General features: G+C 35.2%; 1 protein-coding gene across 1 annotated transcript in view; it reads right to left on the bottom strand.

Moving 5' to 3' along the window:
* The window catches only part of LOC107698948 (cadherin-2-like), an 81,502-nt gene that overhangs the window by 5,525 nt on the left and 63,433 nt on the right, over window positions 1-12,544 (bottom strand). Inside the window, exon 15 of the mRNA XM_016500085.1 lies at window positions 5,201-5,362. Within this exon, the coding sequence (XP_016355571.1) occupies window positions 5,201-5,362 (162 nt within the window). The remainder of the gene's footprint in view (window positions 1-5,200; window positions 5,363-12,544) is intronic.

Consider the following 12,544-nt stretch of genomic DNA (forward strand, 5'->3'; position numbering starts at 1 on the left):
TGTTGCTGTTTTTAGTTATACGGAATGGATCCGTGTACTGTAGTAGATATATGCAGTCAGCAGGCGGGTGGTTAAGGTTTTTTTTGGCATCTCCATGTCGTCCTGTTCGGTATCGCAACTTGGCTTCTCTAAAATGTAAAAAAGCTCTTTGCTGTTGCACTGTACACATACTATAAAATTCTGATTTTTTTTCTTTCATATGTGCTTATATGGGCTCCTTATATCATTTGGTTCTTTGGTGTCCTTTTGGAGTTTCTAAGTGTCCTTTTTTGGAAAGACATCTAAATTTATCTTGAAAAAAGCTTGCAGAAAATACAGATGTTTGAGAATCACCCTTCAATCTTTTGGTTTACTTTTGTGGATATAGCAAAAAAAAAAAAGCCACACAAGTGGCTGAGAAGTGACGCAGAGGAAGTGCTGAGCAGGCAATGTATCACGTATGACATGCATGCTGCTGTACATCAGAAACTGCAATGCAGCTATATGATCATGATCACAGAATCAGTCATTTTCATATATAAAGTCAACACTCATTTAGTTTTTGCACTCATTATTGCACTTTTAGATATTTATCTAAAATATTGTGCTATCACATCTAAACTGCATCTAACAATGTTGTTTTTCTATTATTTGTAAGAATTTATTATTTATTTTGAAGTCATTTTTTGTGCTTTTCTGAATAAGGTATTCGGCTTCGGACACATCCCTACTATCCATGTTTTCAGGGAGCATGCATGCCCTAGTCACAATACAGAACAACATTATACACACCAAATAAACAAATAAAAACGAACCTAATATTACTAACATGTAATTGAAAACAGGTTCTCGCATTTTGTTTCCATCAAGTCAAAATCATTTTCTTATTTATAATAATAACATATTAAATAGGTTACGGTACATTCAACCTGAGGCTCTCCAACAAATATGACCAGCCTAGTATTGTTGTCTTTAGGTAAGGAGCTAATCATAACTATAGACATTAACAGACTTACACACAACATGTGGGTGAAACAGAAAGAGTCTTGTCTCTAAAAGCATTTCTCTAGTCTAATTTTAAAGAATGATTTAGGCAAAAAATAAGGTATTTAAAAAGAATAAGATAAAAATCTAGGTACTGTCACCATTTTTATTGCATTCACTCAACCTATCACTGATAAGATGAAGTGATCTCCATCTTTCTAGGTCAGGCTTTACATTATGTAACATCATCTGAAAAATGTATTTGCAGCTTTAACCACAGACCTTGACAAGTTATCAGGTAAATGTATCAAAAAGCATTTTCACAAGTAGCAGTCAATTTTGCCTTGAAAATGGGCTAGATTTTTACGATAGCAGTCGGCGGATAATCTAAGAGAAACACTGTATATAAAATAATTCATATTCACAGAAGCAAATATAGTATTTAAGAACTTATATGCGTTTGTTATTTAGAACGAATTCAAGCATAAATGTCAAGCCTGCGAGCCTGTGCTTATATTTTACTCTATGCTACACAGTATTACACTGTATTTTAGATTTTTACACATTTACCACTGATTCTTGAAACATGGGTCAAAACATGTCCAGCAATTGTAACTGCTATTAGGTTTAAAAATGAAAATATTTTCAATTGTAAATGTTATGGGGGATTAATAATAGAATGTATTTAACACAATTATCCCCTTCAATTTCATTTGATCATTATTATATCAAATCTATGACACTTATTGTCTTCTCACTACATCTAAAACAGTTGTCCACAGAAATCAAATTCAATAATTGATATGCTATATAATGAATAAAAATGTTTTTAATGATGAAAAAGAGCTTGTTTTATCAAAACCAACACTTAATAATATCTCGTATCAAAGCACTGTTTTTCAGTGACACGTGCATGTTTCATAAGTTTACAAAGTTGTGTCCCTTTTTGTCAACACCATCAGGGAATATCAGGGGCAGCTGTCACTCTAAAGCAGAGGTCGCCAACCACCGGGTCGCGACCCACTACCGGGCCGTGGAAGAATTGCTACCGGGTCGCAAGAACGTTCTTGGAAAAATGTGTATAGATATGACACTCTGTTATTTATTTATGTTAATGATTGTTCCAATTATTCTGTATTTTCATTGTATGCGATTGATATGGAGTAGAAATTTGACAATTTCATGTTAAATAAGTAAATGAAAGATTGTTCTGATCTGTCACATATTAGGAGTTAAACGGATCGCAGTTGATCCGTAATACGTATGGATGAGACCCTACCGTTCGGCACGCACGTGATTCGCAGATTAATTTGCCAATTTACACGTACAAGCAATTATAAACCACAAGAAGAAGAAACGAAAGAGAGCTCGATTCGTTACTCACGCACTGTTCTTGCACACAATCAAAGCACGCACAAGCATAGAGACGTGTTTCAGACAGCGCGGAAATACCAAGTTACTATACATACACATAAAATTAGCCTAACCCTTCATGGTATTGTCATTCTCTGTGCTTTAAATATTTTTTTTCTTCCTTATACGAAAAAAATAGTCCGATCTGTGACTCAAAAAAAAAAACCACAATATAATGCGTTGAACCACTATATAATGCTATTATAATACTATATAATAATAGGCTATATATACCCCCCCCCCCCCTTCCGTGAGAATATTTTCCACACGTAACCGGTCCGTGGTGCAAAAAAGTTTGGAGACCCCTGCTCTAAAGCACCCCCTTGCCACATTCCTCCTCTGCAGAGTACATCAGTGTCAGACAGACTCTGGCCAGTTTTAGAATATTTTAAATCCTAAAGTTAATATTTCCTGTGTCATAACCATAATATGTCAACACCATCTACAATTTCTGAGGAAATTATTTGAAATGTTTAGATAATTTTATTCTCCTGAAGCAGGTTCTATTAGCAACAGAAACAAAACAAAATGGCTACTACATGAACTCAATTTGTTTTGTGAAAGAAATGGCAAATTTGTCAACACCGTCAGATGTCTGTCTGAATAATGTATAAATACTAAATAAGTGACCTGACAGCATTGCTTTTATGGATTGATAGTCATCACTTCTAGCAGAGTTAGAATTGAGGGAACAGAAGATTCAGGGAACATAAGGCTGAGGGAACACAAAACACTAGATAAAACATATCTATACATAATTCAGTTTGCTTGTATTCTGATCATAGGTGTTCTGATCATTTTTGAATCATTTGTTAAGATGTTTAAAGGGGTCATATGATGTCATATGATTTAAATTGTTCCTTTCTCTTTAAAGTGATACAGGCTCTTGGTGCATAAAGAAGATCTGTAAAGTTGCAAAGACTAAAGTCTTTCGAATCCTCCGGCTGCCGCTCACTCTAGCCTACTGTGTGTGACGCTGTGAAAGCGAAACTACTTTGTTTGGCCTTCCAAAAGAGGACGTACGTTTTTTATATTAAAGAATTTGTCACTGACGATTCAAACATGAGTTTTGAGCAGTGTAGAGTAGCGCTTGTTGTTTGTCATTTCTCCCATCACAAATGCAGACATGGTTTTATGTTTAGCGGTGCGATGCCACACGTAAGTTATATGACAGTATATGACAGTATATGTCATTATAAACCGTAATTATGTCCCCACTGGATGCAACAAATGCCTCGTTTGTTGATGAGAGAAAATAGATAATTTGTGTTCCATTGATATATCAAAATACTTAAATGTGAATCTTGAATAAAAGTTTTATAAACAATAATATACTCACTGTTTGTTGTGTTTGTTTTAATACAGTAATTGATTCAATGTATTTGATAGTTAAAATGACTACAAATTCAGCTTTTGGTCACCATCGTCGGATGTGTCAACTCTGTCAGGTCTGTCACCTCCGTCAGATGAATATTTTGATAATATTTCATTATGATATTTTATATTTGTTGAGGAATTGTTGGCCACATGTGAATGTATAATCTGTCTGCTAACATGAGAATGTGTTTTGAAATGTTAAAATGTCTTGAATGCTGTTAAAGATAAGTTAAAGTTATATTACATGGTCCCAGGTAAAAAGCACATTTTGATAAAAAAGAGAAAATTTGGGAGGTTGAATCAAAACAGAGCTCAGTAGCTTAGTACATACAGTGGGGAAAAAAAGTATTTAGTCAGCCACCAATTGTGCAAGTTCTCCCACTTAAAAAGATGAGAGAGGCCTGTAATTTTCATCATAGGTATACCTCAACTATGAAGGTAAATTGAGATTTATACAATATATGAAAGCTGGATTAATATTCCATTGATGTATGGTTTGTTAGGATAGGACAATATTTGGTCGAGATACAACTATTTGAAAATCTGGAATCTGAGGGTGCAAAAAAATCAAAATACTGATTTTTGAAGTTTAAAGTTGTCCAAATGAAGTTCTTAGCAATGCATATTACTGATACCCTGTTTTGTCCCACTTCTCAAGAATCAATGTTAACAGTATTATTTATATAAATGAATCATGTTATATTACCATAAAATAGTCGTTTATCTTACATTGGGGCATTAAAAGTTGTCAAGCCTGTTTAATACACCATTTTATATGTATAATGTTAACCCTAACCCTAACCCAATATTGTCACATCAATTAAAATCATGGGAACCAATAAATACAATGATCTTACAACAGTTTCTTATTTTGCAGACATTTTTCAGCATGTCGTGCAGGGCTCTAGTATGGGGATAACGAATAAGTACTGACATGACCTGCTGAAATGCATCAGTGAATTATTAAATGTAAGTTTCAAACCTTTTATTTGTAAACTGGCTAGTACTGTACAATAAAAAGTAAGCAAACTTCGAGCACTGCTGTCACTGTAATATTTCACTAAGTTACAGTAGTCAAATAGCTGGAACATTACGCATTTATATGATGAATAATTATCAAGATTAAATTTTATTATTGTTGTTAATACAAGTAATTTATTTTAATATTTTATCTTAATTTCAATTCCAGCTTTATTGAGCAATAGTATTAACCATACTTTTGCGCCACCTGGTGGTGATTTTGCGAAAGAGTTTCACATGTGACTGGGTTGTTTTTACTTTACTGCAAGCATTTTGCTTGACTACCTACTGTATATATTCCTGGAGGGCCGTAGCCCATATGCAACATTTATCAGCACATTAGTACCACCTGCTGTAGTTTCTTTTTTTAAACAATGATTTTTTTTTTTACAGTATTTTGTTTGATGCTTGTATAGTGCCACTTCACCTCGCTGATGAAATCTCCAATATCTCCAGGATGAGGTGCGGTGGATCTGACAGGGTAATGGGGCTCAGGGTGCAAGGGTCTCTCATCCATCCGACGGATGCCAATGGCTTTGAGGCCATCAGTCTCTATATCTGGCTGCTGCAGCTGGCTCAGGTCATAATCCTGTTTGCAAACACACACACAAAGGTGCAGAAATATGCTGGATTCAACAAGACTAAAAACACTGTTAGCATTTATAAAACTTCTATTGTCATACGCTGATTTTTACAAAGATCTTTTGCTCTTTACTGATGTGTCAAACACAGCAGTTTTGAGTGAATGACAATAACAGTAAAATGTTCTTGAATGTGAGAGTTACATTTTAACAGCGACTGAGAAACGATTGTCGACCTGTGATAGGGAGTTACTGGCCATTTTGTTTGGTTGGTGACACAGGCGTAATTTGCGGGCTGGGACATGTCCCCACCACTTTTTTTTGAAAACCATTGAAAAAATATAGCATACTTAATATAGCATTTGCGCCCATCAGACAGGCCTTTTCTCCTGTTGTTTACCTCCTGTTGTAAACCCTGTCACAAACATATCAGAATTTCTAGAAAGTAAACGACATAATTATGTGCACAGTGCAGCACACTCTGGAGCACACGTACTCTTTTATACTGTGTGATAGAAATGAAACAACAGAATACTTTATATTTACATATTTAGACTAAATATACCACTCATCAATCAAGGTAAGCACATAAATGACATAACGTAATAAAGTTTAAAGAAATTATGTTAACAAAGTATATTAACATAAAGATATGACAAAGATTTTTGGTCCACATTATCTTTAAGTGTCTAGCATTAATATATGAATTCACAGATATTCAGTTTTGTTGAGTGAGGTCAAAGAATGAGTAAACATGTTGATGGTCACAATAGTGACCGGTGGGATAATACAGTGCATGTAGGGTTACATATGCATCCAATTGCAGTTGTTAGTGAAGGCTGCACTAAAATGTTGCAATGACAAAATACTGCACTAGATTCAAAGTTCACTTTTATGATATATATTACAATAAAGTAACAATTTTAAAAGATGTTTATTGTGACCGACCATTTCTCACACACTTTTCCAAACAATTTTCAAAAAAGAATTATTGATTATTTTAAAGGGATACTAATGACACATCAAGCTAAATACAAGCTAAATATAGGTGTGAACGGAGTCTAAAGCATTTAGAGCTTATCCACTTTTGAGCACTTCCAGAGGTAGTTAAAAACGCAATCAGCTGCTAAACTCTCAGCTGACTTGGCTCATTCTTAAACACAAGTTTAAAAAAATATAAATGGCAAAGCGCATCCTGTTTATTTTCTTGTTTTTACAAAGGCATAAGTTTTTTCTTATTGTGACTATAAAAGTAAACTATTTCAAATGATGTCTTACTCCTATCTTTATGACCAAGAATGACAGAATGCTTTAGTTTTTTCCGCAGTGATTAGGACAATATCCGTGATCGCCCCGAGCCTCTCTCACGCACACATCATAGCCCTATCATTTATAACATTGCCTATGTTGTTTATAATGAATCCCATTATAATTTGTGTTTTATTTTACATTTACATTTAGTCATTTAGCAGATGCTTTTATCCAAACAACTTACAAATGAGGAAAATGGAAGCAATCAAAATCAACAAAAGAGCAATGATATGCAAGTGCTATAACAAGTCTCAGATAACTTAATGGAGTACAGTAAGCAAGTCAAGTAGCAAGTATTTTTTAAATTATAAAATAAATAAAAAGTAAACAGATAGGATAGAAAAAGAATAGAGCAAGCTAGCATTAGAGGCCTTTTTTGCTTTTTGTTAATTGTATAATAAATTAAAAGAAAATAAATAGATAGAATACAAAAAGAATAGAGAAGCTAGTGATAGTTTTTTTTTTTTTAAGAAAACAATCAGTTAGTAAATGAATAGCGTGCAAGTCTAAAAAGGGCAAGTTTTTTTTAAAGAATAGAATCAGAATAGAGAGTGCTAGAGTTAGAGGGTCAAATAAAGATGGAAGAGATGTGTTTTTAGTCGTTTCTTGAAGATGGCTAAGGACTCAGCTGCTGGGATTGAGTTGGGCAGGTCATTCCACCAGGAGGGAACAGTTAATGTAAAAGTCTGTGAAAGTGATTTTGTGCCTCTTTGGGATGAACAATAAAGCGACTTTCACCTGCAGAACGCAATCTTCTTGAGGCACATAACTCTGAAGTAATGAATTTAGGTAAAGGGCTACAGAGCCAGTGGTGGTTTTGTAGGCAAACATAAATTCCTTGAATTTTATGCGAGCAGCTACTGGTAGCCAGTGCAAATTGATGAACAGAGGAGTGACGTGCATTTTATAATTGTATATATATTTTTTTTTAATAAAAATTTTATAGCTACTTATATTTTCAGATTTTCATCTTATTCTGTTCTGAATACCGATAAAATTTCTCTCAGCGCAATTTGACTGATACGTGTAGCAGAATTTTTCAAACTTTTTTTAAAAATAAAAAAACTGCATTTGGCTCAGAGGTCTATGTGAATTATCACAATATTAGATCGAAAGATTAAAATAAGCCCACATACACTGGCCCAAAGACCCTCCCCTCAAAAGAAATCAGGACAGAAGTGGTGGAAAGTGAACAGAAGAGACAGATTAAAACAGCAGGTGTGAACGGGAACGTGTCTCCCTCATATACTTGAGATCCGATTGACCAAAATGCATCTTAATACCAGGTGTAAACAGGGCCACTCAATCTCTTACATCAAGTTTACACTTTGAGTGTTATAATGAGAGGATTCGCAAGTATGCAAATCTCAGCACTGACCAAAACTGCACTGACAAAAAAAAAAAAAGTTTTTTTGAGTGGCGAGTGATTTCTAACTTTAAAATCTCCGATTGGCCATTGTGTTCACATGCTCAACAGATATGTCTGTGATTGACTACAATGATCATCATTTCACACTCTTCATCGAGCGCTCACACAGACACACGGACACAGGAGCGTTTTAAAGCCACGTCTATCAGAGGATCCGTCTATGAGCAGATATATTAGGGATCTGCTGACAGACGCGGCTTTCAAACGCTGCCGTGCGTATCTTTGTAAGCACTGAGGAATGTGAAGCGATGATCATTGTAGCTAATTGGATCTTTTGTCACGTACATATGCAGAAAGAGATCCACTCAAGAAAGCAGAACCAGGACTACAAATGATATAGATTTGAATGACTTCAGCATAACAATGATAACTGAGACCATGGCATTGAATAATATTACTTGGACTCAGTATTATTTTTTTTCGTAATATTATTTTTATTCAATTTTCTTGAAACACTTACAAGACTGACACGTACATACCGTGTCTATAACAATACTTACTATGTACAGAAAAGAAAACAAACAAAACAAACAAACAAACAAACAAACAAACAAACACTAGGGGCTCATATTACATAAAAAGTGTAAAGCACAAAACCAACATAAGGGTTAATACAGTCTGTACTTTGGAAGTTAAGATTTAATAATCCATTGCAAACAATAACAACCGCAGTTGTAAGGGGTTAATATAATGCACATTAAAATATATTTAAACACCCAATCAAGAATTTTGATCCTCTGTTATATTGTTAATATCCCTACATTCAATACATAATAAAAATGGACTCCATATTTTCTTAAATTTAGCTTGTTTACCCTTAAGCATATAGGTTATCTTTTCCATTGCAATGCATGAAGATATTTCTCTTAACCAATGAGTTATGGTAGGCCTTTCTGTTTTTTTCCAATAAATGGCAATGAGCTTTTTGCCATGTAAAATGCACATGTCTATCAATACTTGATTATCCTTTTTAATATTCCAATTTTCTGGATGAATGCCAAGAATGAAAAACCCTGGATCTAATGGTAACCTTATTGAAACCATATGCTCTATCATATTTCTTATTTCTTTCCAAAACTTTTATTTTGTCACATTCCCACATAAGGTGAATTAAGGTACCTTTTTTGCACTGTTACATTTAAAACAAGTATCTGGTATGTTGCTATAAATTTTATTTAATTTTACTGGAGTTATATAAGTATGCATAAGCCAATTGTATTGTAACAGTTTTAGTCTACTTTTAACTGTCTGTGTTTGGGCCTTTACACATTTTTGCTCCCATAATTCCTTATCTATCTTCACTCCGAGGTCTTGTTCCCACATGGCTAATCTGGATGCAGAGGACTCCTGAGAACCTAATAATAGCATGTTATATAAAAGAGATATGTGTCCTCCACTTTTACTTGGTTTAGTCATACATTTCTCCAGATTAGTTAGTTCTGGCTCAGCAAGTCCTTGTCCTTGGGCAGTACGTATAAAACTCCTAATTTGCAAATATTTATAATAATGTTTTTTAAACTTGTCAATAATATCAGCAAATGACATTAGAACACCATCTCTGCATAGGTCTTTAACTTTCCCCACACCATTCTCAGCCCAGAGTCGAAAACATAAATCCTTTTGACCAGGTATATATTTTTCATTCCCCCATATTGGGCTAAATAACGATAAAGACTCTTTTTCCTTTAGATGAGTTCATACTTGCCCCTAGACCTTTATCATGTTCAGCACTGTTGGATTAAATGATACTGTATTCAAATTTTTCTGTAATGTTTTTATATTGGCTGAATAAAGATACAAGTTAAAAGTAATCTTAGATTTCACACACACATTTTCTATTTCTAGCCATTTAGGAGGAGCATTTGTCGAAAAATGGAACATTAACGCCTTTAACTGGGATGCCCAATAGTATAATTTAATATTTGGGAGTTTTAATCCTCCCCTATCATATGGCAGGTAAAGCAAAGTTGTCCGGATTCTTGGGTGTTTATTATTCCAAATGAACTTGATAAACATTCTTCGTAGGCTAGAAAAAAATGAAGTAGAGGGGGCCAACGGAATATTTCGAAAATAATAAAGTACTTTGGGAAGTATATTCATCTTTAGTATATTAATTTGACCAATTATTGATATTGGTAAACCTAACCATCTATCTACAGATTTAGTAACTGAATTTGATAGGGCATTGTAGTTCAGTATGGTTGTTTTTTCTGTATCTGTTGTAATCTGAAGTCCTAAGTATGTCAATGAATCTGTAACGTTAAGACTTGAAGTATGATAATTTAGAATTTTTCCTCTTGATTAAGAAAAAAAAAAGAAGATTTAGATGAATTTATCTTATAGCCAGAAAATTTTCCGAACCTTTTTATGAGATTGAGTATGGCTGGAATAGATTGACTGAGCTCTGTAAGAAATAATAAAACATCATCTGCATATAGATATATGCAATGTATAATTGAGCCAATCCTAATTCCACTTATACTACTTTCTGCTCGTACTGCAATAGCTAATGGTTCAATTGCCAAAAGAAACAAAAGTGGTGACAGAGGACATCCCTGCCAGGTGCCTCTATTTACTTTGAAAGGCCTAGAAATTATTCCATTAGTCATAACCTCTGCCATTGGATGTGTGTACAATAACTTAATCCATGACTAAAATACATCCCCAAAACCAAACCTTTGAAGAACCTCCCAGAGATAAGGCCACTCTACCCTATCAAAGGCCTTCTCTGCATCTAAAGATAAAATTGCTGTATCTGGAGAACCCTGACAAATCTATATTTTAATTAGTTTCGGAAATCTTTGCCAGTATCTTACTAAGTATTTTTGTATCAAAGTTTAATAATGAAATCAGACGGTAGGATTCACACTTTGTTTTGGATTTGTTGGGTTTAATAAGGAGCATAATCAGTGCACCTCGTAAAGATGGGGGGAGTACACCCTGTTCGTATGACTCTTTAAACATCTAAAATAGGAGAAGCCAATTTTTCCTTAAACTTCTTATAAAAGTCTATTGGTATCCCGTCTGGTCCAGGAGATCGGCCCGCTCTCAGATTCTCAATAGCACATAAAACCTCCTCTTCTGATAAATCTGCTTCAAGATTTTCTTTTATTTCTTTAGAAATCCTAGGAATTTTAACCTCGTTTAAAAAAATGTCTTCTTGTTTCCCATCTTCTGAATATTCTGAGGTGTATAAAGAACTGAAAAAGTCCTTAAACACACTATTTATTTTGACTGGGTCTGTCGTGATATCTCCACCATCTTCCTGAATAGAATTAATAGCACTTTCTGACTGCAACTATTTGATTCTCCATGCTAATAGTTTCCCTGGTTTTTCTCCTTGATCATAAAAGTTTTGTCTCAGTTTCATCAAACTGCTTGCCACCCAAGAGGCGGACATCTCTTCATATTGGGCTCTAAGAAGTAAAAGTTCCTGATACATTTTTGCATCATTAATCTGGCTTTGATATTGTCTTTTTTCTAGGTCTTTCAATTTGGACTCCAGAAGATTTAACTTTTGATTAAATAATTTTGTTTTAGTTTTAGTAAAACTTATTATTTGGCCTCTAATAAAAGCTTTAAATTCTTCCCACCTAGTACTAGCTGAAGTTTCTGAAGTATTCATATCAAAATATAGGTCTATCTGTTGTTCGATGTATGCAATAAACTTTGTATTTCCTAGCCACTTCGGGTGTAATCTCCAACTTGGTGGGTCACGTCTTAAATTAGCATCTACATATATCAAAGATATTGAGGCATGATCTGATAGTACCATACTATCATACCAACAATCTTGAATTTTTGACAGGAGAGGTGCAGATATAAGAAAGTAGTAAATTCTTGAGTGAGTCTTATGCATACTTGAGTAACATGAGAAATTAATATCTGTGGGCTTTTGGGTTCCCTTTCAGTCAGTCACGTTCGACGTTACGTCAGTCGTGACTGACGAATTGGGATCTCGCCCGAGAGCCCAATCACCTTCGAGTGTTAACTAAACAAGCCAATGACAGTTGGCGTGCGTGTTTCGCCACGTGCACCCCGCCCCGCAGCGCGGGTATAAAAGGAGAGAGCTTGCAAACGCAAATCAGCTTTTCGCTTCGGAGCCGAGCCTTCTACAGGATGAATCTCCGCGAGTGTTTTGAAAAACAGCTGGCGTTGGTGTTACGGCGTGTCAGCAGGTGTTGCCATCCAGGCTGCTGTCCTGGCTTTATCTGATGGTCATGATCACTGTGTCTCGTGCCTTGGCTTACAGCACGCTGAAGCAGCGCTCATGGATGAGTCATGTTCTCAGTGCGGGAACATGACCATCGCCACGTTGCGGTCTAGATACCTCCTCATTAAGCGGGGGGGGTATCCCCCTTGCCATGCCCCGCTCTAGCTCCTCCGGTTCTCGGAGGGCTACTTCGGTTCATGGTCAAGGAGACCTGAGGATCACGGTGAGAGCTTCCCC

The sequence above is a fragment of the Sinocyclocheilus anshuiensis genome, unplaced genomic scaffold, assembly GCF_001515605.1.
Source record: "Sinocyclocheilus anshuiensis isolate Anshui unplaced genomic scaffold, SAMN03320099.WGS_v1.1 scaffold270, whole genome shotgun sequence".
Lineage (NCBI taxonomy): Eukaryota > Metazoa > Chordata > Actinopteri > Cypriniformes > Cyprinidae > Sinocyclocheilus > Sinocyclocheilus anshuiensis.